The 20,723-nt window shown below is 40.6% G+C and overlaps 1 protein-coding gene across 3 annotated transcripts in view; it reads right to left on the minus strand.

The window, feature by feature from the left end:
- The window catches only part of DNAJC24 (DnaJ heat shock protein family (Hsp40) member C24), a 33,483-nt gene extending 17,282 nt beyond the window's left edge, over positions 1–16,201 (minus strand). The window contains exons 1-3 of one of the 3 annotated variants that reach the window (XM_066187267.1): positions 16,134–16,174; positions 15,440–15,490; positions 14,833–14,973 (exon numbers count right to left, since the gene is read on the minus strand). In XM_066187267.1, the coding sequence (XP_066043364.1) occupies positions 14,833–14,940 (108 nt within the window). In that variant the 5' untranslated portion in view covers positions 14,941–14,973; positions 15,440–15,490; positions 16,134–16,174. Of the gene's footprint in view, positions 1–14,832; positions 14,974–15,439; positions 15,491–15,980; positions 16,045–16,133 lie in introns of those variants that run through there. The other 2 variants (XM_066187268.1, XM_066187269.1) reach the window with 2 other exon arrangements.
- Positions 16,202–20,723: the final 4,522 nt, after the last annotated feature.

The following is a 20,723-nucleotide window of genomic DNA, read 5'->3' on the forward strand; positions in this document are numbered from 1 at the left end:
AAAGAACTGAATTAAAACTGCAAACAGAAGAGAGCCAAGCCGCAAAAGCGGCATGCAAAGGGCTGGATGGACTAACATGGTGGAAGTGGAAGTGGCCCTGGACAAGCAGGGGATAGTGTGGGATAAGAGCAGGACACAGCAGTGACAGCCCTGTCCTGGCAGGAGCGAGCTGGACACTGCTGCTCGGAACAGAGAAGGAGGATGGGGGAAACATTGGAAGCAGCTGGATGAAGCGAGAAACCCAAGCCATTATTTTCCAACCTCATGGCCAGACCCATGGCTGGGAACCCAAGAGGATGAAACTTTGACTCCTTATGGGAACTGCACCTATTAATACCAAGCAATTTTATGAATCACATTATCAGTATTAGGGGGTTCAATCTAGTTATTCTTTTATCAAAGCTCAGTATCAAACAGGCAATATATTCAAATTTCAGAATCAGAACTCTCCCTCAGAGCAGTAAGTCCACACTGTTATTTTATTTATACCACGCGTGGCATAAAAAAAGAGTTAAAATGCGCTTAAAGCAAGCAGAACAGAAAGCCTCATGCAAACAGCCTTGCTCTGTACAAAATTAAACAATCACGCTGCACTTAGACAAAATGCACAAATCTTTACCACAATGTCCCTCGCAATACAATCAAGTGCATCCTTTTAACAAAGCAACAAGATCAAAACGCAGAAATTAATGTGAACGTAAAAATACTGAAATTGGGAGCTGTGTTTAAAAACACTTGTCATGCTTTATTCCACATGTATACATTATCAACTGCAATTGTCATTATCTACAGGTTAAGCAAATGAAGTCAGGACAAAAACTGTCAAGTGTTCTCATCTGACACATTTATAGGTCCATGCAAATCTGCCTGTATCTTACAGAGCCCATCATAACACTTCACATCACATTAAAATGAAGCTGCAAGACAGTCAACATTAAGAGGAAAAATTTTAACTGGCTGTTTCCTATTTAACTTCTGATTGAGTCTGAATTCCTGTTACATTTCCCTGCCTTAAAAAAAAAAAAAAAATCTCAGTAAATTTAATGCCAGGCTGTTCTTAGGAGGAAACTCCTTTGCCCCTGCTTACAATGTATGTAGTAACTACCAGTTTTTACTGAGACTTGCCAATAAATCTCACCCCCTGACACAGTGTCTGTTCATAGTCAGTTTTTGGCCGCTCTGCCACGAATGCCAACAAAGGGACCAATTAATGAAAACTTTCTTGATACATTCCCAGTGGATGAATGTCCGCCTTGCAGAAGGTACCTTGACAACATTCATCTCGCACAGGCCAAATGGTTGCTCTGTGGTAGCAATTAAGACACCACCAGCCTTGGCTAGGTTTAAACCAACAACCAAATCTGTGTAGGTCGGAACAAATGCTCATAGAAATCTGGAGAAATTAACTGCTAAACAAGGGCTGGATTGGGTCATATAATTGCATCCATTTCTCTAGTTATTTACAGACCATGAGGACACATTTTTGTAAGAAAGCAACTACAATTCCTAAAACAAAATCTCTCCATCTGGCCAAGCAATATGACCACAATATTTAAGCCACATCTGTAAACATCTACAAAATCAACAACTATTTAAAATAATTCCAAAAATCAAAATATTATGGTAGGCTGACATTCTCTTTGTACTCAGTTTTTTTCTCTCTCTCCACAAAAAGACTGTGTTCAGTCTTCATCCTCCCATAGCTTTGGCATCAAGTCTGGACAATTAAGCTTAGTGCAGCATTCCTCTTCTTTCTAAAATTACATTTGGAGATAAGAGTTTTGTTGCCTTGTTCCAGAAGTACTTCTCAGATGGCCTCTTGCTGCAGGCTGTGAGCAGGGGAGATCAGTGTGAGAGCTGGTGGGAAAACCCTGCTCCACTGTGAAGTTCAGACTGACTTTGGGTTTTTATGCAGGGTACCCACCCTGAAATCTCTGCCCTCGGAGAGTTTAAAGTGTGGCTGACCCAGGCCCCAGCCCTCATGAACAAGTAATTTTGCTTCTATTGGTCTCAGGGCTCAATAAATTTATGTTTAAAGCTATCCAAGATATTAAACTTCTGCATCTGAAATATTACCAGCTGAGCTGAACACAGTGCAGAAGTGTGGGTTCCCCTCACACCCCACACCCGGACAAAACTGCACATTTCCAGTTCTGAACTGTCATCACAGGGCTCGGAGCAATACTTTCAGTCAAATTATGCAGCATGTCTTGAAAGTTCCAGATCAACTGATAAAGCACCAAAATGTAAAGCTGAGCAGTCTCCCTGCTGGACACAGCACAGGAAAGGAACCATATAATGCAATTACAACACTCCGAGAGCTCTGTAATTACATTTAAAGTTAACGCTTTGGCTAATTTTACCTCCATCATCAGCCTGAACACTTTCAGCCACAAACGCCCATCAGCCTGTAAGAGAACTAACACCCAGATCTGGTATCACCTTTGCCATGCATATGTCAGCCACAGCTGAGCACCCAAGCACAAGCATTTGCTCTGGTTGTGGGCAGGACACACAGAGCACAGGCTGCCTGCTGTGCTCTAGGGCCCAACTCTTCTTCTTGCACAATCCATTCTGCAATGGGTTTAAAATCAGAAGACAGGCCAAATTGTTAGTTCATTTATTAAACTGGAATTTGAGCTTTTGGCTAACAAAATTTAAGAACAGCATGTTTTAGCCACCTGTGAAAATCAAGGAAAAAAGTGGCAAACATGCACTTGGCCCCCACCCTGTGGCACTCACTGAAAGGTCACAGAAAGAAGCCATTTTCCAACTTCACCAGCTGAACTTACAAAATTAGGGCAGGGTAAGAGAATACACTATTTTACATACAACAAAAAAGAGAGGTTATTCACTCAGTGGAAATCTTCTGAAACAAGAAGATGTTTATCTCAGTAAAACAAAGAAGCTTAAACTGCAGGAGAAAATTAGTTAGTTTTGAAAAAAATCTTGAGTTCAACCTTGTAAACATTAACCTGTCACTGCAGGAGGAACTTCTGAATGAAGAATGTGAATTAATTACCGATGTATTTATACAAATGAATAGAAAAAACCCACTAATTACCGGTAACTAAATAATTCTGGCATCCTATCTTCCTAGACTCAAAGTGCTTTTCAATTCAGAACGCCTTAAGTTTCACCTGAAAAACTCTCGAGCACTGCTGTGTAATCGAAAATCGGGGTGGAACCCTTGAACCCGGTGGTGCTGGCTGCTTCTCACTTAGAATCCTTCTGCTTGCCATTTTACCATCAGGAAATCTTACTGCCCTAGTACTTCTCTCTTACTACACAGTTTTATTTCAAAAAAAAGAACACCTATTTGTACATCAGCTCTTCCATTAAAAAATATCTGAGCAAACAAAAGGCTACATTACTTCAGAGCAAGACGTGTACAAAACACAGGGTTGATAATTTGATATGTGCTCCTTCTGTGAAGTATGAAGCTTCCTCCAAGGTTGCAGTGGAAAGGAAAATATCTCAGCAATGAAAACTTCCTTCCCTGGCTTTTCCACAGGCTTATTTTGCATATAAAGGTCATGTATAGTTGCCACCCGGAGGTGACATCACAGTCTGGGCTCTCTGGCCTACATGGTCCATCAGGTACTAATTAGGTAGCATGTTCTGTCAACACTTTCTTGCTCTTCTTCCATTAATAGATCATCCTGCCCAATTAATACAATGCAACACAGTTCTGAAATCCTTGAGAACCTTTACCTGGGAGAAACAAGGATGAAGGGGAAAAACACTCTCCCAAAAGGGTCACAAGGTAACTGCACTTGTCCAAGACCTGGAGTGACAGTAACACCACTGTGCTGAAAGGTTAATTATGTTCCTACCAACTTTCTCTTGAGCCTAAGATTGTTTTTCATCGAAAAAAAAAAAAAGCCCCAAACCCACTTCATCTAACAGGCTATATTATGTTTAGATACGGTCACAGCATATGAAAAAGTACGGGATGCAGAACTAAACTCACTTGGCCACTAACAGCATATTTATCATCAGCATATGTGCGGTTAATGTTATCACCGTCAGGTACCACAGACCAGAAAACAAGTCACGGACACAGCGCACACACTACAGCACACTAACCCCACCACTGCACACGGGCCTCCAAACAGCTGCCCTTACAGCCCCAGAGCCTGAGCAACCCGAAATCAGCATTTTATAACAACTGCGAGAAACCAAATACATGTTTTCTCCATTTATGAAACGGCACCGAAGACACCGAAGATAAAAACCCAGCGTCAAAGCAGCTGCCAAATACAACACGCTACTGCCACCTAATGCTTACCGCGACACAGCAAAGCTCGGCATTGTTCCTCCGCACCACAGCGCTCTTACCTCAAACCAGCACAAAACAAGATTACTTTGAAGGTGCCTTTTGTATTTCGTGGATGTTGCAGAGCACTCTCTCCAAAACGTGAAACTTGTTCACTTCTACGGAAAGGATGATGCCAGGTCTTAAACTTGCCTTCCTAGTCCGCAATCAGTCTTTTCAACACGCTCACTCAATTGGCAGAAGTTAGCAGAGAGCGTGCAAGGAGCCTGCTTCTTCCACTTGCAAAGGGAGAAACAGTGAGGAGCTCCTTGTGACATTCAATCTTTTCATACAGAGATTTAAACTTCCCCAAAGGATGTCTGTCCAAAGACAGCTGGACAAAAGAGCAAGGAATTTATCTACTTGATTCATTACTTCAATCCATCTCTTCTTCCTTTCTTCCCCCAAACACAAACAACCTTTAAGCTTTTTAACAACTTTAGCCTTGCCCTACCTGATCTTGTTATCAGCCTTGACACTAATTACAGCCTGCACTGCCCATCTCCAAGATGATTCTTTCTCATGGGAAATGTTCCTCATTTGTGGAAAAATAAAAGATGACCATTTCCTTTTCCTTCTCATCTCTTAGAACTTACCCATTCTATGGCTTCTTTTCTAACACTACTCATTGATCAGTTAGCTGGTGAAAATTGTGTCCAGTCTTGTCCCTTTTTCCTCCTTATCATCTGCCATGATCAAAACTACTGTGCAAGTATCAATCTTCCCACACAACATCCTACTGCTAGCATGTTTTACACACATTATTAATCTTGTCCATAACCTTCTGGCCAGAAATAACCACTGTTACACACAACATCCAGCACAATACAACTACACCTTTCCCTGAGACAAATAAAATCCACCAGCACAGAAATATTTCAAGTAACACTATTGTTGCTCTAGCTGTAACTAAAAGGAAGGAATTGCTGTGACTCAAATATCTGCAGCAATGACAGCACTCTGGAGGAAAAAGGAGTTTTTCCCTAACATTTTAGTTATTCATCACCCAGTGGATAATTTTGAAAGAAAATTCCCACAGACAACCCAAATTTGCTTTCTATGAAAACCAGCCAGAATTAAAAAAACAGAAGTTAGGATTATATGCACACAGCAATGTGCAACAGGTATGCAGAACACAAAATGAGCGTTCACTGCCAGCTGCACAGTAAAAACACAGGATAGGACTATCAATCCAGTGCAGCAAATCCTTGAAAATTACTGGAGTCCTCAAAGTGCAATTAAAAAACCCCACAGACTAAATTACACTGCCATAAACTCATTAATTTCCACATTGGGTTTCTTTTTCTTAAAGGTATCTTGCTTAAACATACTTAAAATGCAATTGCTTTTATCATGGTACTGCAGCATCACCCTGCTACTTTGAACTTCCACACTCTTTACTGGTCTGAACCGGTGACAGTGGCTCTCCTCTTTGTCCAAGGCAACACTCCATCAATCTGCTACTTCAGAGCCCTTCAGCTCCCCCCTGAAAAGTCAAGTGTGAAACTTTCCGTTTCTGGTGATGGAAAAAAAAATATAAACTGCTGTGTAAATAGAAGAAAACAATTCTTTGGCTAATGAAGATATGAAAATGAGGAGAAAAACAGGAAGCTATGGTTACAAAAAAATACTTTTTTAGAAACAGACTCTCTTTCATTTTCTTCCCTTTCCATGGTTCCTTATTTTCCCATGAAGAGTGACCCAAGAGCCTCAAGAGGTACTTCAAAAAGCCCTTTGAAAACTACCCTATACAGCAGAAGAAAAAACAACAGAAAATCCACCAAAAACTAGCAAAGGAATGAAGGAGAAAAAACCCACTTAAATTTCCAATAGTATAAAGGTAAAATTAGAAAGGGAATTTAAAATTTTTTCTAAATTTCTGGCTCCTATGCTCATGATTTACACTAATAATGTCACACTGAACAATGTTCTGTTGTTTAGGCATAGATTATTGTGGCCCTATTCATATAGTAATTACAAGTGGTTAGGAAAACAGTTTAGGCAAATGCCACTTTCATGTAAAAGCATACTCCCAAATCCTCTATTTTATTACAGAAAAATACCACAAACAAACAAACAAACAAACAAAACCACTCCAGAAAAATCAAGCCAAGCAGAGCTGCTTAAACTAGTGAAAAAACAGAGAGGAACCTTTCCAGCTGCCATGGACAGTAGTGCTTGAAGGAAAACCCACAGGATGCTGTTTCCTGGCTGAAGTAACATCTGGCATGAGGGCAGGGACAGGCAGTTTGGGGCAGGAGCCTTCAGCTGGCACTGGGACTTGCAAGAGGAAAACCCTTCTGCAGGCAAAGTCAAGTACTTTGATGCTCACAATTTCCTAAAAGCTGCTGAGCACGTAACACAATCTTCTGCCTTGCCCCCCTGCCCCAGTCACAAACACAGTATTCCAAACCAAAGAATAACATTCATTTTCTGAGCCTGCTTTGGAATACCTGAAAAGAGCCTCACAGCTTGAAGAGGTCAGATTTAAGCATAATGCAAAATAATCAAAATCCCTAAGACACTTCAGCTGCAGATGGAAAGCAGGCCTTGAAGAATACAGGACTTAAAAAAACCTAGTTATTAGCAACCATAACTCCAACACTTGCAGAACAAGCAGTTTTAATTTTTCGTTTTCTTGAAACTGTTTCTTTCAGCTCTGCCCATCTCTGAAACCAATACAGAAACACTACAGTGTTTGAAGCCATTTGAGATCTCAAAAGAACAGGTTTGGTCCTTGTTGAATTACAACTTTTAAAATGGACAAAAAAAGCTACCTATTAACAGAATTTACTCAGTTGTGAAAACCAGTATTAAGAAAACCAAACAGGCAAAAATCCCCAAAAAACAACAGAAAAAAACATCCCTAACAACAACAACAACAATAAATAAAAGTCAGCATTATTTAAAGAATTCATAGCCGCAGCGACAAAACAATACCAAACAATCTATGGAATCACACACACTTAGAAATTAGTTTGTACTGGATTTATTTATAGGCTTGAAGAATGTGTTTGTATCTGGACTGATCACTGGTTTGGTGTTAATTTAACTTCTGATTTGACGTTTGATGTGGCTGGCAAATTTCTCCGTTTGCAGCAAGGAAACAACTTTGGCAGCATTTCCTCACAAGGCGAAAAGGACAAAAACTTCGAGGGGGACTCTAGGAAATCACAGATCCATAAAATACTCTGCTCACTTACCAGAGTTCATTACGGACCTTTGGGACACTGATATTTAATAACACTCTATCCAGGCAGTCTTAGCCTTTACAGAGCTGCCCCATTTCAGAAAGGAATAGACAAGAGAAGGAGGAGAGATGGAAAGATAAAGTCAAAACTTAGCACAGGTCAGCAGCTGTAGAGGTACAATCCAAGGTTTTCACGCCTTGAGTTTCAACAGCAACATTTCCAGGAGGTAGAGTTTCACTGGGAGAATCCTCCCAAGCCCATCGTTGGCACTGCTCCTCTGCAGCAGTCAGGGCCAATCCTGGATTGCTGTGACAGAAGGCAAGTACCTCTTAAAAAGAGCAGCTCTTGCTCAGCCTCTCCTCAAACACCTCATTAGTTACAATCTAATGTTCTGTCAGGGAAAGAAAAATGTTTAGCCAAGATGCTGCTCAGCAAACTCATTCATCTTTACCTTCTTTCACTGTGGACATCCTTAGGTCATAAATCCAAGCGAAACAGACTGAATTTTTTCATTATTGATAATTCAGTAGGAATAACAATGAAGGGTCCAGTTTGACAACAGCCAGTCAATAGCTGACGACTGACTTTTCAGCCTTGAAACATCACTTTTAATGAACTGAAAATTAAGCGACAAAGAGTTTATCCAAATGACTGGCAGAGGACAAAAAGCTGAACTTTTCTTTCCATAGTAATAAGCTATCTGCAAAGTATCCTACAAGCCAAGCCTTCAGGTACACAAACTCACTTTTGCATTAAATCAGCTCAAATGAGCTCATGTCGGCTGAGCATTTGAGCTCAATGGGAGATGAGGAAGCATTTCTGATGCAGTGAGGCAAGGAAAAGATGGAGGGTGGGACAGTTGTGTCATTCAGATGGGGATTTTCCCACTCTAGTGTAAAGAGATGAAAAAAAGAAGGAACGTGAGAATGTGTTGCTTTAACAGCTTTCTGTAAAAATTATATTATGTATTTCAAAAAGAAGACAAAATAAGACACAGACTGTTTATTTAAGTAATAAAAAAATCCAACAAGTCCCCAGAACACTGAATTTTAGAGGTCAGTACATCTCACAACAATATTTGAAAAAATGTAATAACTATTTCAGATTCAACACAAACATGGTCGATTTTGTTTAACAGCAATAAGAGATCCTTATACAAACACAGCCAGTGCCAGATGATTGATTGTACCCCGAACTTTTCTTACCCTTCAGACCATTGTTCTGAATATTCTGTTACAGCTATTCTGTTCTAGCATCTTTAAATAATTGACCTAGTGCTTAAAATCTCTGAAGTAGACACCTGAACGCACAGTCTGATTTGGACATGTTGAACACCTCACAGTACTCTTGACTGTGGCTGTTCAAACATCAGAACAACCAGAACATTTATGATGGGAAAGCATTTATGCTGGCCCTTGTAGCTTCCATCTTTGTGCTTTAATTAGTACCTTTTGCTACGTGACTTTTATTTCAAACATCTCACGTTAGAGAGGAGATAAAACGCACACTGCACAATATAAAACTACTTAAATATGTCTTCAAAATGCTGAAAGAACAGTTGCAAATATTACAGAAACATCTTTATGGCATTAAATAAGCTACTAAAGGTTTTATTTTTAATCAGAATTTTAGTTTTATATTGACTCAGGACACAGTGAATATTTGTGAATATTGAACACCTTGCACAAAAAGCCTACCAAACAACAGTATAAATCTTTCTTAAAATACATTGTTATAATGAATAACTGACATAACCAGGGCACAAAGTGTACAAGGGAGGCATCAGATTCCTCTGCAGAGCACAAATGACATCAAAGGCCAAGCACAATTTGGCCAAATCTCCCATTTCAACTGCCTGGTGCCCATTCTGTTATGTATGAACCATAAATCTCCAGAGGATGAGGTACCAGAAGCTGCACATTATAACGAATGAACTGTGGACAACAACCCTGTAAATAAACAGATTAAATTTAGAAATTTTTGAAACTACCATTACTTTCACAACTGGCTGAACTCCCTGGACAAGCAACGCACTACTGGCTCATCTTGCGATGCTATAGGTTATCATATTCTATGGAAGTTAAAGATAAAATTTCTTCTGTAGGGATATTCACACCCCGTCCACTCACTGAAATTCACCTACACCTTTAAAAAATCATTACACAACGCAAAGTAAACCAAAGGCCAACACCCAAGTCAGGTGAACAAATCACACAACCCACAGTTTAAACAGCAGCAGCACGATCATGACCTGGCTAATGAAGCTGTCTGAATTAGTGACTTCTCTAACACTAAGCTTCACTTGGTACTACCTCGGCCAGTGATCAGCTTCTCAAGTCACAACTTGAAAATATGCCCCTTTCTTTGTATCAAAGTGATAACTGGCAAATCAGGTGTAAAGAACAGCTCCAAGTAAATCTACCCTGAGCATTGAAACCATAGTCCTCTGTATTAAACTTGATGGTTAATCTTTCTGCAGCTATCAGATAAACTCCAGCCAAGCTCCAGGCTGCACTGAACTTGTTCTCTTTACACTGTCAAGTTACAAATCCATTCTCTACCAGTTAGGTGAAGTTAGAATTAGCAATTAGTTAAGCACAACTGTCAGTGAAACACCTCTAACATATGCTGCTATTCAAATTTAAAAAAACCCCAAACCTGGCCAAGGTTATTGAAAAAGGAATACATACACTGCCTGATTCTCATGAAAAGCATTATTGTGAGACTTCCAACACAAAACTCCAAGTGTTCTCAGTTTTAGTTTCAAATTCTCAAATTTTGCACCAAGTTCCTCAGTCATCAGGTCCTTTCAGGACTAATTCTGAATTTACCTTGCAACAAACTTCCAAACAACAATCATAAAAAAAGAACAAGCAGCTCTTTAACTTCACATATAGGACACTCTCTGCGTTTCTTGTGATTGCAGAATTTAGATGTGTACATAAATCTGACAACAGATTCTCTGCTCTCCAAAAAATCTTTCCTTTAAACGTGCTCTATGGAATAATCTCTTCTTGAAGTAATTTTGCCTCATTAAATTTCTATTAATTTCCTTATTTACTGTTGCTGGGATTCATTCTCACCTATGCCTGATGTTCTGCTTGCAAATCTACTCTTTCAAACAGATCAAGTGAGCACCTTAACACTTTGTATTTATATACACACACACCACCCCTTTTGATAAAAAAAGATAATCTTTGTAGCACTCTGTGCTAAGTGGCACATTTTATTTCCTTACCATATTAAAAATAAGAGCTTCTTGCATACTGCCTGCTCAAATTACATGGATTTTCTTTAAGATTAGGGCATACATTGTAACAGCAGCATATAATTTTCCTGCACAATAATTTTTTTTCCAGTTGAAAGGTATCCTATAATATCATCAGCATCAACAGGAACAGACACCTGATTTTCAGCTAGACAAAGCTTATGTGTTTGGTGACTTTATTCCTGGTGAAAAGCAGTTTTCAGATATAAAGCAGCTACATAAAAATGCAAGAACAATCTGATGACTTTTCCTTTGACCACAAAGTGCTAGACCAAAAGCAAATGCTAAAACTGTGCCAAAAATAAGATGGAGAGAAGGGGAGTTGTGCCCTGAATGTCCTATTTCTGTTGCTCTAATTTCATCTTCTGCCAATTTTACACACATTTAGAAAAGGAACATAAGCACTGTCCTTCCTAAAAGCTGAATGGATTCCTTAAAAAACCAAGCACAGAACACAAAATCCATTTATCCGTTTAAGAAATCACCTTGTTGAAACTACCATGTATGTAACTGTGGATAAAGGGCTGTGTTTATCCCAAAGATCTCAAACCCACCAGCACGTTCCAAAGACAGAAGATTCAAGACCTACTCCTACCACTTCAACATGATATTCATTCTCAGAATTTGCTGGATTCCTTTCAGGTACAGAAACTACAAGTCATCTGTGCTTCAGAAAGCAATTTAGCATGAGTTTGTAAGAGCCAGCCAAGGAATCTTTTGCACTGAGCTTTGCTGGTTTCAAAGCACTCGCTCACAGATTTTTTTTCTCCTTTCAGAATTACTGGCTGGAGCTTTGTGCCAGAGTATGAGCCTGCATACACAGAAGTTTTATTTTCTTTTAAAAAGAAGCTTTTTATAGAATTGACAATGGTACGTGCATCTTGTGCCCCCAAGTCTGTCATCTTCAGCTGCTACTGATTATTACAGTAAGAGTATCAAGATGATCCAGGTATCAGTCACCTAAGCACACAAGAATTATTATTTAAAAAAAAAAATTAAGTCTCAAGAAAATTTTATAGGATGTTTAAATAATTAGAAGGTGTGGTGGGAAAAAGAAAACCCTAGTTTTAGCCCACACTCATTTTCTGTATCAAATTAATACTATTCTTAAGGATTGAACTCATATTATCTATAGTAAAATAATTCACTTGCACACTCGTTGTGACCTGACCAAATGAAAAAATTAGGTGGAATAAAGAAAAATATATTCACTCTAGTAGGGTATCTATGTACAGTTTTGTTCTGTGTTATTAACTTTTTCCATCCTCAGTTTGTTAGAATTAAGAAAAAGGGGGTTGGCTTTAAAAATTCGTTAGTTTTAAGGGAATTTGCCCTGATGAAGTCATTCTTACAAAGCTGCAAGCTGTAAAGTTGCATTGCTTTTCTTACAATTAAAGGACACTTTTAATTGTGTACTACTTTGTATTATTAAGGTCAGTCCTGAGATTTAACTGCAAATATAGTTCTCTTTTGGATGACATATGGCATGATTTCCAACTCTTTTTAGCTTTGGAAATTTTACATCTGCCTGTTCCTTCAAGATGCTCAGCATACATGTGTTGACAAATACAGAAAATAGCAGATGGCAAAAAGAAAATGCTCAACATGAAGCATTGGGGATCACTCGAAAAAGGCTCGGACTCAGAGGTTTGCCATTTTTATTTTAACAGCAAAACTATGTTTAAAAATAAATTCCACCATTTATTCTGCCTGATGCTAAGGAACACGTGCGATCAGAATATTCATGATTACAGAATCAATGTCATATTAACTGCAGCTGCTATCCAACATGCAAGTTCCTCTGCAAACCTTTGGACTTTAAGGCTATTAGCACAGCATAATTCTTCAGGAGATTAACTTCTGCAGCTATATAAAAACTGGAAAACACCCTGCACTGACCATAAAATTTGACATGCAGTCTTTTAAGAAGCAATACGTGGCTGTGCTCATCTGCCATTCCAGCTGCTAAAAGCCTGCATGCACCTGCAGGCAGCCCTGTCCCCTGCCCTTGGCAGTGCCACTTGTACCATCCCCAGTAACAGCACCAGAGAACCCAAGGAGCACTTGGGCACTCAGAGCTGAGAAATCACCACAGGCTGCAAGGACCAGCCACAGAAAGCATGGTGGTCTCATTAGCACCATGCTTTAGAGAGCTCAGAGTGACTGTGCTAGATGCTGCACCAGGAAGGAGAGCACCAGGCAGAGTCTGCAACAGTTCAGCTGAAAGAAAAAGATGAGCAGAGACAGGACATATGGTAACAACAACAGATAAGAAGCAGATCTGCCTTGGGAATACACCTACAAGTAAACAACAGTAAACATCTCTTTTTAGTCAGAGAGGGATCCATCACAGACACTAAAAGAAAAACAAACAAGAAAAAGTATCTTCATTTTCTCTAACATTTCTCACTGACTTTTCAAATAAAGAGCACTAACCAGTCACAGGTGCTAAAGAGATGCTTGTATACAAACAATATTAAAACAATAATTTAATCTTCTGAAACTACAGTTAGCGGTGTAGACACACAGTTGTACACTTCGATAATTCTCGCTTCATACACCCCAAAATAATGACATGAAATTACATCAAAGTACAGCTCCATTAAAAAAAAAAAGACAATTTAAAAAAATTTCGTACAAGAAAGGGGCTATGTGAGCTTCACTTCTACAACAGCTCTGAACAACACCTATAATTTTAATTCCATTATTAAACATCAATTCATAGGAAAATAAATTATTAATTCCACTACAGTATTCAGTTTAAATTAGCCCCCTGTCTGGACAGAAGAGGCATTTTACACCATGGCCCCCTGACGATCTTCATTAAGAACAAACAGACATTTATTAATCTTTTACTCACGTATTACCAGCAATCCAATAGAATAAAAACCATATAGGTCCAAAAAACCAACAATTTCTATTCAAAACGGAACTAAGAAACTTGGTTTCCAAAGCCCTCTCCTACATTAGAATAATCAAAGTTTAATAGTGAGAACCAAAGGATTTATGTCCAGAACCTGCACACAAACATCTTGCCAGGTGTAGAACTTAAGACTAAGTACAACTGATCAGCTTCAGGCAAAGAAGTAAGTTCACAGGGGGTACTGAGAAGGAGTAGATGCACAGCTGGGGGTGCCTAGCAAATTCAGCTGAAGATTTTACACATCACCAAGATGTGTAAAATTGGAACACACTGGTGAAATGACCAAACTCTAAAACGGTTTCTACAATGGTTAGAAATAAAAGTTAACAACCTCCCCTCACAACACCATGATTTTACTTCAACTCTAACAAAACTCACTCTCCTGGTCACTGGCATTCTCTTTACCTCACTTAAAAATCCCAACTTCTTACCACATTCTTTCTGACACCTCAAACCACCTCAGATCTGCCATGCACATGCTCCAACACCCCGCCAATACTGACAGCCTAGCCAGCAGCCTCCGACAGAAAAGGGAGTTTCTGCTACAAAAACTAAGTTCCGCTCACAAAAACCAAGTTCTTCTTCTCTACCAAGTCACCAGAGAAAGAGGAATTTAGTTGCCTTGGGAACTCTATCTGTCTATCACAATTCAGCTGAAAAGTGTCAACAGTATCAAAAAAGACACTCCATTTTCCTCAGAAACCCAAGCCAAAGCACTTTTTGAGCAAAATGCCTGAATTCAAGGGAGAGAGTAAAACAGAAGAGCCAAGAATCACCCAGAATAATGTGGTAAAGCTCTGAGATTCTTAGGCACGTACAGCAGCAGTACTGAAAAAATCAGGGGAATTCACAGAACACGAAGTGTTAATGCATGACCAAGAATGCAACTCCACAAAAAACTCACCAGGAACTTTCCAATAAAATTAACTTTTTTTTCCCTCCTATTCATTTTTGATTTCAAAACTACTGACTGTTAGGGGAAAAAAAAACTATTTTTGTTCTTTGTGTACTCGAGGGTTACACCTGACCAACCACATGGATACACAAAGTGTAAAAACAAACCTTGCAACTATTACCTTACTGGTTTACAAAAAAGGCTTTGGTGTACCTTAAATATCGGATGCAGCCTTACCAGCAAAGCAAGTTTTTGGTATTTCCTCTTCAGTTCTGCCAGGCTGTCCGATGGTTTGGCCCCCAGGACCTCATACCAATCCTTCTGGTTCATCCTTCCAGAGGCCATGGCCTCGCTGGCTTTGCAATCACACCCTCAGCACTGCGTGAGAAAACCAAATAAATCCAATCACAGCTCGAAAGAGAAACAGAAAAAGCAAAATCGGGGATGTGGCCAACGACAGGATGACAGAACTGACTGCTCCCTTCGGGCACAAGAACCATTGTGCAAAAAGAGTTAAATTCACGTGGCCATTCCATCCCACACTCCAAAGTGAAGTCTTGTGTTTCCTGCCCAAATGCCTCACCATATCCTGTCCAGAAGCCATCCATACTTCTTTAAATATCCTTTTGTATGTAAAAATGAACTGTTTAGAAATACCTCCCCACCGGCTACAGATATACCTTTTATACAGACACGTCTTAAAACAAACCTTTGACTTTGAAGCAATACCACACACAACACATGAAAATACGAAGTACATAAAAGCGTGACATTTTTCAAATTGGAAATAAGATCCGTGCAAGAGGACACAAGAAAAGGCACGTGTTGGTTTTTACAAAATGACCTTTTCAGAGCACGGGAACTCCTTCATCCTGCTGAGCAACCGGTCAGCTTTCTTTAAGTAGGAGAGCATGTAAAAACAAATAAACAAAAATGAACCAAAACACACAAAGTTGGCACACGTCACCAAGCAAAAGCTAACTAGTAGTGTGGGTTTCAATTTTGGCCATCTTTCACCAAGTTAACGACCCAGTAAGAAAAAAGATAAACAGGAGAACTAAGCGCCACTAGTAGAACGGCGATGCTTGGGCTTCAGCAGATTCTTAGGTGTGCTGGAACCCCAAGCTGGCAGCAACTGATTTACTATGAACTTCCAGAGAAAAAAATAACACTGTCAGCAGGCAAGACCTCTGTAACCGTGAATTTTAAAAAAACAACCAAAAAAATAGGTTTAGGGGGTTTGGGTTTTTTCGTGTCAGCACTAAAACCGCTTCCTGGTGACTACCGTCCTACTTCAGAATCACCCTTTCTTTCACGGGGAGAGAATAAAACGCGTTTCAAACCACTGCGGGACACACGCCGCTGCGGGGGAAAGCACCGCGCACCTGTCCTACCGGCCCCGGGGCAGCGCCAGGTCCTGCCGGAGCTCGCCCGCCGCCCGCATCCCCTCGAATCCCCTCGAATCCCCTCGAATCCCCTCCGCTCCCCCGGCCCGTCCCCCTGCGCTTCCCCGGCCCTCCCGGCCCCGCGGCACCCACCGGCCCCGCACCGTCCGCGGCGGTGCCACGCCTAACTCGTCCGGCGGGAAACACCCTCCTCTCCCCCGCGGCGCTTTACGCCTTTGGGCCCTTCAGCTCGGCCGGGGCCGCGCCGCCTGCGCTGTTTCCAGCCGAGCAGTCGCGGCGCCGCACCGGCAGGAAGCGCGGCCCGGCCGGGCCCGACGCGTCGCCATGGCGACCGCGGCTGCCCCGGCGCGGCCCCACAGCTCGCCGGGGCTCGCTGCGGCTGCCGGGGCTCGCCGCGGCTGCCGGAGCTCGCCGCGGGAAGGCACCGCCTGCCGGCCCCCCGTGCCCGGGAGCTCGCCGCCCGGGTCGCCCCACAACCGCTCTCCCCGCAGGGACTCCGCCTCCCTCGGCGCCGCCGCCCCCGTTGCCGCCCCCGGAGCTCCCGGCCTCGGGAGCGGGGGAGGGCGGTAGGTTCCTACTAGGGAATGCTTGTGCTAAAGGGGAAGGAAGAAAATCCTCTTGAGAAAAAAAATTAAGCCCTGGAAGCAGGTTTTTACTGATGTGAAGACGTTTCCTCATTAGAAACAAACAAGAAGTCACAAAACCCCTTATGCCCCCACCACCCGTCCCCCAAAAATACGAAAACGACAGGAACAAAACTCCACAACCACCACCAAAAAACCAAACCAAACCAACAACAAAAACCCCACAAAACCCCCCCAAACAACAACAAAAAACCCCCCAAACTAACAACCCCAAAAAAACCCCAAAACCAAACCAATAAAAACCCCCAACCCCTCCCCCCAAAAAACCAAAAACCCACAAAAAATCACCACTCACCACAAAAAAAAAAAAAAAAAAAAAAAAAAAAAAAAAAAAAAAAAAAAGCCTAGGTTTTGCAAACCTACTTAGCAAAATCCTTAAACGTTACTCCAGGCAAACTCAGTTCACACTGCACTTTTAAATGTATAGCGTGCATCCTGTGACAATATTTTTACGCGATGCTTTGGGATCAAAGCAGCTCCTTGTCACTTTTCTTACCCTTTGAACTGTTTAAGCAGAGCAGCAGCCGGGCTGTCAGGAAGAACCGGGAGTGTTCCTGGCTTTTTATTCCCGGCCACTGGAGGAAAAGAGTGGGACAGCTGGGGTTCAATGATAAACGTGGAGAATTTATTTAAAATTAAAGGGTGGGAAAACATCAGATCTGCAAAATCGCTCAACGCCTGATGAGTCTGATTTTTGCCTGTGCTGGCTGTCAGTGTCCCTTTTAGGGTTTTAAGTTAGAGTTTTCTTCTCAGGCAAAGGTTTCGGTGTGGTTCTGTGTCACCTCCCTCACTGGGGCTGGTGTGTGAACAAGGTCTGGTGTCGTGAAGGGGCGGCGGGGGGGGAATTGAAGTTTTTTAAGAACGTCGTGTTGTCTTGGATATTGGTCACTGCACCTGTGCTTTCACCAAAAATGGTTAATATCCTCCTAAAGACTGGATACAATAACCGTTGTTTATCCTTTATGCCAAAAATTCCTAAGCGTTGCGTGGTTTTTTCCAGTTTTAGGTCGTGGTAGGCTTGGTACCAGCTCATACAGTATTCTAAACACAGAGCTGTTTGAGAGATTGTGGGCAATTGTGTATCTGTAATGAGTTGTTAAATAGAAAATTAGCTGTACGCGTTAAGGAATTATTTCTGGAGTCAGTGGAACAATTTTGGAAGTGAAACACTCGTTCTATTCTGTGCATGCTCAGCATGCCAAAGTAAAAGAAAACAGTTTGGTGTTCATGCACCACTGACCTTGTCTGGTGTCACAGCCCTTTGTGTCTCAGTTTCTCTTTTAATCCACCCAGTTTCAGAAGCCATAACGTTCTGTTTGGGTCAGTCAGAGCTAATCATGCCCAGACTGGTTGTAAGGACTTGTGAAGCTGTTGGTCAGTCTCAAGGCAATTTGATAATCTTTCATCTCTACAGGTATAAAAATTAACTTAGTTCAAGATCTGTTCAATGATGAAGGGGAGGGGGAGCAGGGAAAAACAGACTGAACACCAATGCTCTGGGCTGGCGAGTCAGAACACAGAGCTTTGCTGCCTTTTTCCCCTTCTAAAGACCAGAAAACCAAAAAGAGTACGTAAGTGACAGGAGAGTGTGGAGAAGCTGCCTTGGCAGTCTAGGAGGAGTGGAGACAGACCAGGAAGTCGTGGAGAAGAGCTGGGACTGTTGTCCTGGAATGGAGGCATGAGACACGTTTGTAAGAAACTGGGGTTGCTCAATTATCTTAAATTCTCTAAGTGTGTATAGGTGCTATGTATTTCACTGGAGCTGGACACCTGAATATGGTAAGAAGCTTCCTGCTCTTGTTTAAGATACTTTAGATATCAGATGGTGGGTTTAGACATTTTTGTGAGGGTATTTGACTTTTTAGTGGATGCTTTTTTCGAGACTGTCACATAATGTTGGGCTGTGTTGTCATAGAATTATAGGAGAATTTATTTAGAGACTTAATTGGATACTGTGTGTGCAATAAAAGATGAGCACAAATGATGGACCAGCTGAAACATCCAGACTTTCTCACTATTAACTACATTTTTTACTTCTGGGTGGTATTTTACAAAGTCTTGGTAAGACTAGTAAAGCTTTTTTGCTTCCTTTTTTTTTTTTTTTTTTTCCCATTTATGTTGGGTTTCTACTGCTACACAGAGAGTCCTGGAATGATTTGAGTTGGAAAAGACTTTGAATATCATCCAGTTCCAACCCCCTGCAATGAGCAGGGAACCTTCCACTGTCCCAGGTTGCTCAGAGCCCCATCCAACCTGGCCTGGGACATTTCCAGGGATGAGGCAGCCACAGCTCCTCTGGGCAGCCTGTGCCAGGGCCTCACCACCTTCACAGGGAACAATTTCTTCCCAATATCTAACGTAAACCTCTTTCAGCATCGTAAATAAGCACTGAATGTGGATTGGGTTTTGATAAATTTAAGAGATTGAGCATGTTTAAGTCATGCAAAGATGAATATTATGTCTTAAATAATTTTTTGCAGCTGTTGTCTTCATTCTTTCATCTCTTTAATGTGACAGTTACTATCAGCAATTAATTAATGTGGCAAATAACAGTACAAGATTTCATTATGGGGTCTCACTTCTGATGTGCTGTTTTCATCCTGGCTCTTCAGTCAGTACACTGGGAAGAATTTTTTTCAAGTGATTTTTTCTGTTAGAGCTGTAGTAGACAGTTGACTCAAAAGAGTGGTAAAAGTAAACGTTCTGAGCTTTGTCTCTTGGGAACAGCTGAGATAAAGTAATTTGTTCAATTTTCAGCAGTGTTGGACTTCTTTTTAATCTAGATATTAAAAATCCTTGGATGAGATAGGACTATTTAAAAATTATTAATGGATTTTTTTTCCTTTTTTTTTTTTTTTAAGAGAAAGGGGTCAGAGATCTGAACATTGAGTTCTTCCAGAATTTGTTTTAATTGGATCAGATTTGTCAACAGTAAAAATAAAAAGTTTTGTCTCCCAGGAGATGTGCATATGATAGACTAAATGTCATAATGATGTGAACAAATGAGATGTAACATGCACGGAAAATATATGTTTTCCATTAAATTTCCACAGAAATGATTGAAAATGTCTTGGGAATTATTTAAGCAATTTACAATATTGTTTAAAAAGGTACATCTGGGCACACTGAGTACAGTCTTTTGTCGTTCATTAGCAATGTATTTAATGAGGGTTTTTTTAAGTGATAGATAGTTAAGGTAACAGACAAGTGACAGATTGTTTGTCTTTAATGATTTCCCTATTTCAAGCCCATTACAAAGCAATTAGAAATCTGACAGCATTTTTACTCTGCATTACTGATCATCTAAAGTGATGAGAAATGAGAGGTGATGAATATTAATTGTATATTTTCATATAATTATCATAAATTATTACCTTGTCTAGTGTGCTGCAGGTGGAGTAAAATCAGTGGATGAAAATTCAGTCAAATATGATAATTTGAAAGATTTCATGACTTAGTTTTTGTCTTTAAAGTACAGTGTCAATCAGTCTAAACCAGGCATGCATTAACTAAGGGAAATAGAAAGATACTCTTACCTTACCTTGCTTTGCTAGCACTGTGCAGCGTGGCTTTTACTCCTGTGCCCTGGGACAAATTGTTTACCTCTCTTTTTTAGCCTGCCAAATTTACCCTGGATTTTACCTATTCCTCCCCAACTTTTTTTGCCATAAATATTTCCATATTGTTTGAGTTTTGGATTATGCTGCTCCTATAATTTACATCACTTAATTTTATAATGCATCTCCTTAATTTACAGTCAGTGGAAAAACTGTAAAAACAGGTCACAGATTCTCCAAATGAGGTATCTAGGTGGTGTGGCCAGTGTTGGTGTTTTTCCTGAGAAAATTTGGTCGAGATGAGTTATTCAATATCACTTTAGTCTTCTAAGACAAAGACAAGAATGATATACCATTGATCTGGGATGGCAGACCTTACCTATGAGAAAAACCTTTTTTTTCCCCTCATTTCCCTGCATGTTCTGGCTCAGAGAAGTGAGCAAAATGGATGAACCATAAAAAAGAAATTATTATGTTGCTGAGACTGTCAGAGTTCATGTATTTGAAGTCAAATGAAAACT

This window comes from Chamaea fasciata, unplaced genomic scaffold (assembly GCF_029207755.1).
Source record: "Chamaea fasciata isolate MVZ Bird 193981 ecotype frontalis unplaced genomic scaffold, bChaFas1.0.hap1 SCAF_7, whole genome shotgun sequence".
In the NCBI taxonomy this organism is placed as follows: Eukaryota; Metazoa; Chordata; class Aves; order Passeriformes; family Sylviidae; genus Chamaea; species Chamaea fasciata.